Source organism: Hydra vulgaris, chromosome 04 (genome assembly GCF_038396675.1).
Source record: "Hydra vulgaris chromosome 04, alternate assembly HydraT2T_AEP".
NCBI classification, from domain to species: Eukaryota; Metazoa; Cnidaria; class Hydrozoa; order Anthoathecata; family Hydridae; genus Hydra; species Hydra vulgaris.
In genome coordinates, this window is record NC_088923.1 from 28569951 (window position 1) to 28575950 (window position 6000).

Here is a 6000-nt window from a genome sequence, read left to right on the forward strand (position 1 = left end):
AATCCACAGACTATTCTTTTATGTGCTTTCGTTTAGCACCACTTTACTCTATTGCCTTTCTTTTTGTTCTATATCGCTCTCCTTCATCTTAAGACTGCACTCTTTATGATGTTATTTCTGATCATATTGACCAAGCCCTCTCTTGTTATCCATCAGCTAATATAGTTGTGTTCGGTGACTTTAATGCTCACCACTCTGAATGACTTGGCTCTTGTGTCAGTGATTCTTCAGGCATTAAAGCCCACAACTTTTGCCTTTCTCAATCCCTAACTCAAATAGTCAACTTTCCAACTTGCTTTCCAGACAACCCGATGTCTGGAAAGCAAGTTGGAAAGCGGTTGATGTGTATTCTTGATTTCTTGTTAATGGTTTTTAAAAAAAAAAAACCTAAAAACTCAAGGAAAACACTAACTAGTAGGTTGAAATGAAAATCTCTGAAAATTAGTTGAAAATCAAACAATCTCAAATCGGTTGAAAATAAAAGTCTCTAAAATAGGTTGAGAAAAAAAATTGGTCGAAATTGAAAACGTCATAAATCGGTTGAATTAAAAAAAGCCAATAATCGGTTGAAATCAATTTTTGCCTCAGGAGGCAAAAATTGATTTCAACTGATTGAAATTTAGAAATTATTTCCACTTTTTAGTAGATGATTTATTTTGTAGATCAAGTTTGTAGGTGCAGGTTTTTGTAGTTTGAGCTATGCGACACGTTAATTATTATGTTGGAGAACATAATATTTTAATTTTAATTGTATTTTGCGTAATTAAAATTATTTTATATAAAATATTATGTGATAAAAATATTACATATTTTTATCATATTTTAATACTGAACCTAATACTGCAGCTGCTGCAGCTGTTACTCATTTGTGTGTTACTCATTTGTGGCAGCCATTACACCTGAGTTTATGGCAAGAAAGTGTCACAGCGCTGTTTGTATCAGAAAATGTGAACAAAAGTGCATGCAAATATCTTACTTATGTAAACTTCAGTTATGTAATGTTAAAACATATATCAAGTTTTACAATTACAGTTTGAATTTCGGCAACATTTCCTTAATTTTGATTTATAGCATTTATTTTTCATTTTATAAAGTCTTTTGTTTATTAAATAGTTTTGAAATATTCTTTGAACAATATGGCTTTGTGATCAAAATGGTTAAGTCACAGCATTCTAAAGTGAAATGCCATGATTCAAATCCTTGCTTTTTATTTATTTTTTAAAATCTTTTTTCATTTTTTAAAATATAAAACAAAACATTTTTGAAGTTTAATAGATATTTTTACTTTTATAAAGTTTTACTTTTATTCAAAAATTGCATTGCGGCAAAATGTCCTTATTTTTGATTTAAAACATTTATTTGCTGTTTTATAAAGTTATTCATTGCATTCTGTCTTTTTTTTTTAAATAGTGTTAAAAATTGGCAGTTTAGTGTGTCTTAGTGGCCTAAGTAGTTAGCTTGCTGCGTTTCCGAAGTACAACGAGAGGGTTCAAATCCTGTCACTTGCATAATAATGTTTTAAAATCTTTTCTAATTTTCTAAAGCATAAATTAAAACATTTTAAAAGTTCTAATGTATATATATAAAGATATAATACACTATAATAAACAAAAGGGATATATATATATATATATATATATATATATATATATATATATATATATATATATATATATATATATATATATATATATAATATATATATATATATATATATACATAAATATATATATAAAGAGAAAAAGGATATCTTTAAATTATTGAGTGATTTATTTTGTTCTTCTTGTTGGTAATCAATTATGATTAAGCTTTCTAATTAGGGGACAGAAATAAAACCTTAGTTGCCCAATTATTTAAACCTCTGAACCAAATTAGCAAAATAGATTTTGTTAAACGTTTAATGTTTCTTTTATTATATTATATCTAAATTATATTATTATATTATTTTATAATTATTATAATTATTATATCTAAATTATATTATAAAAATATTATATTATACCTAAATCTATACATTGTATCTAAAAATTGACCTTGAACAACTAAGCATGTTGAAAAATCTTGCAAGTGTCCTAATTTAGTACTGTATGAAAATGTCTAGATGTTAAAAAAATTTAGGAATAATTTTTTAATAATAAAAAAAATTAGGAATAAATAAGTTGCGAATCATCAGATGAAGATGGTCTGGGTCTGGGAAACTCTGAATCAGAAAGCTCTAAATAATGCAGCAACACTAACACAATACCACTGCATTTTTTAAGTTATGTTTTTTTAAACATAATTTAAATTCATTTTAATTTTTTAAATTCAAATTTTTATATATCATTAATGGTACTACACACTAAAAAAAAGGTTTCTAACTTAGGATAGGATATGTGATATACCTTTGGAAGGTTATATTAAAAATAATGATTTTTCAATTTTCTACCTTACAAAATATAATTTTCTACCCTAAAGGTATATATACCTTTAAATCTAGAAACATATCCTTAAATATAAAAATATATCCTTAGTAAGGTATATACCTTACTAAGGATATATCACATATCCTAATCCTAAGGTAGAAATGCCTACTTTTTTTTTTAGTATGAACTTTGTTTTACAGCTGCCAATGCATTTTTAATATCTCATATTTTTTAAATACATGTTAAAATTATTAAACTATTGCTTTCTTTAAATATTAACACTTTTAAATTATGTACAACACTATTTAGCACCTTTGACAACTAAATTGATCATTTAAAACTAATAAAACATATTTATAATTCATTAATTTTAAATTTTCTTGAAAATTAAGTTCAGTTTAGGGCTTTTTTTATAAGGGCATACTAGCGATATATTTTTTTTGTTGACAAATATAAAAAACAAACAATGTAAGACTAAATCACCACCACTTATAGATTAATTAATTCTTTGATAGATCGCTTATTTCTATGAGCGTTTGAAGCCCGACATCAAACCGACACGGCATTATACACTAATATATTTATATTATCAAAGTTAAAATGGTAATTTTCTTTTAGGATAAGAATAGTTTCTATATATAATGAGAGTATCATAGTTGTTAAGAAGTAAAAAATGACAAATAAGCATTCCTATACAGTATGCCTAGATTTATAACTAACTTATAGCTATTTTAATTTTTTATTAATTTTTTTTTTTTTTTTTAATTATTTATCTCCTCAAGGCCAAGAGGCCACTACAGTCGAGGAGGCTACTATTGTGGTTACAATTCTCTCTCAACTCTATGACTCCGAAGCACGAACCTCGACGAACAAGGCCGCTGCACAGAGAAACAAGTTGAGTGCGGTACTACCAGGGACATGGTGGGGATCGAACTTGGAACTTCTTGCTTATGAGGTGAGCACTCTACCACTACCCCACTACCGCGTATATAATAAATATAAGTTAAATTGGTGTTTATACATGTAATTATGCTTTTAACGATCATATACTAGAATAAAAGAAAACTATTACAAAATTTATGCATAAAAAAACTAAAAAATTGCTGAGACTTCCAATGTTAAAAACATACATGCAATAGATGTACAATTCCAAATTGTACATCTATTGCATGTATGTTTTTATTAAAATGCTGTGTAGGTGATGGAGATAAAGACGTCTTGACATATCCTGTTTAAATAAAATGCTGTTTAGGTAATGGAGATAAAGATGTCTTGGCATATTCTGAGGCCATTGGACAAAAAAAGGTAGTATTAATAAATATATAAATTCTTTGTTTTAATTTCTCAAGAACTGAAATATCACCAGGACAAAATCCAAAGCAAAGAAAGAAACTGCAACTTACCAATGAAGCGAAGAAAAGAAAAAAGCTGTATTGGCTGAGAAAAGAAAACTAGATAGTGCAAAAAAAATTAAAATAACAACAACAATAAAAGTCAATTTCAGTATTCTGTTTATCCCAACCATTGGTTGGTACCATAATTTCATGGGCGAAACTAGATAATGTTGATGTTTTGCATGTAAAAAAGGCTTCAACAAGCATTATTGAACCAGAAATAAAAAAACCACCTGACAATCTTGAAAATAACAAAAAATCAAAAATTGAAGAAGTAAGTTATCGAAAGAATACAGGTAAAATTGACAAAAACTGCAATAAAAATAGAACTGCTTGTGGGTTAATGCAAAGTAAACTTTTTTGTTTTGTAAACTTTGTTGTGAGAACAATTCTGAATAATATGTACTCAATTTTTGAAAACTCTTTTCATATCAGTCGCTATTTATTTCTATAGTTGATGTATGTATTTTAACATAATATATCTTTAAATATATTACTAATGAATACTATATATTCTATTATTTGCTCAAAATTCTATTTTGCTACCTCATAATATGTCATATTTTGCTACCTCATAGTATGTCATATTTTGCTGCCTCCATTAAATGCCATATTTTGCCACCTCCATAAAATATTATACTACGGAGTTAAATAAAATAGCTTCAAAGTAATTAAAATTAACACAATAAATTGGGTTTGATAGCAGCACTGAGCAAAGGAAATTCCATGGTGTTTGGCATTTGTATACTCCAAACGCACCAAGTGGAGCGTTTGGAGTCTACAAATTAACTAACAAGATGTAATCTCGCACAATTGTATATAATCAAGTGGGTTCAAGTGAGCGATGTTCAGTGCTTTTGAAACCTTGAACATTTTTTAATGGTAATGTCAAACTCTTATAAAAGTTCAGTCTCCATAGTAACATAACATGGTTTCGTAGTTGAAAGACTAAGCAATCTAATATGCATAATCCAAAGATGTAAGTCTATAAACAGCCTGTCAGCAGCAATTTTAGTGCGGATGTGGGCGAGGTTCGATTAAATTACCCTAAAGATTTAGTTAAGTAATTAAAAATATTTATAATACTAATTTCAATTATTAAGAACAAAATGTATTTCCATTATAAGTTTTGAATTATTTTAAGTACTGCAATTTTCAGGATAAAAAAACTATTTAAAAAAATCAGGATTACCAATTATTTTTTATAAAATTTTGCATTATTATAAGAAAAAAATATTTTAATTTTCAAGTCAATTTTCTACTGTAATTTTTTTTTAATGAAGAATTTTATGATTTTATACACACCTTAATTCTGATTCCGGCTTTCAAGATAAACACGTTCATTGGTCATTTTTTTAAAAACTGTTATCAGCTTTTTGCTGTATAATTGTTTTAGATTTTTTGTTTTTTAGACGAACCAGCAACTTTTGATCCCTCCAGCCAAAGTACTTTCTTTAGAAACTGAAAACTTCTCAAGAAATTAGATAATGAAGCAAAAATGTATAAGAACAATGCAAAACAGAAAACAAATTATAATTGGAGGGGGAATATTTTGTTAATATTTTTTAACAAATTTTTGTTTAATTTATTATATAGTCTTATTTAAATATATTTCTTTGATTTTTCTATTTAAGAAAAAATATAATTTGCGTTATTGTTAAATTTAAATTTTCTTATTTTAAATTTTTCTTCATCAAGAGAATTAGAGATGCTGCTGATAAAAAAGTTTTCTCTTGATTTTATTTTTTTATCGAAATGTGAAAGTTTTCTTTTTTTTTTAGTTCTCAATTATTTATTATTATTATTTTTAAACAATTTATTTTTATAGAACATTTAATTTTAAAAATTTCAGTGTTTTTAATTAAATTAATTGTCTTAACCTTGTTGACACCAAAGCGTTGGTGTCAACACGTTGCAACGTGAGAATGACGTCTCAAATTTGCGTCAATTTGTGATATTGAATCAACGTCAAAGTGACATTAGATTTGTTAACTTCAATACAGGAAGCAAACTCCAAAAGTTTATACGTTTATAGTTATGACAAATAAGGATGGTTTGCAAAAAATTGCGATGATTGAAGCCTGGGAACAAAAAAGTCCAAAAACTTTTGCTCCCCTTGTCTTAAATGTGAGAATAACAAGTTGATAAAATATTATTTGCACTATTTGTATACTTAATTTATATTCACCGATAAATTTTAA

General features: G+C 26.7%; 1 protein-coding gene across 6 annotated transcripts in view; it reads left to right on the top strand.

The window, feature by feature from the left end:
* The window catches only part of LOC100201871 (dynein regulatory complex protein 1), a 144716-nt gene extending 139077 nt beyond the window's left edge, over nucleotides 1-5639 (top strand). For 2 of the 6 annotated variants that reach the window (XM_065795983.1, XM_065795988.1), the window contains one exon: nucleotides 5212-5406. In XM_065795983.1, the coding sequence (XP_065652055.1) occupies nucleotides 5212-5283 (72 nt within the window). In that variant the 3' untranslated portion in view covers nucleotides 5284-5406. Of the gene's footprint in view, nucleotides 1-3657; nucleotides 3711-5195 lie in introns of all 6 variants that reach the window. The other 4 variants (XM_065795986.1, XM_065795985.1, XM_065795984.1 and 1 more) reach the window with 4 other exon arrangements.
* The last annotated feature ends 361 nt before the right edge of the window (nucleotides 5640-6000 follow it).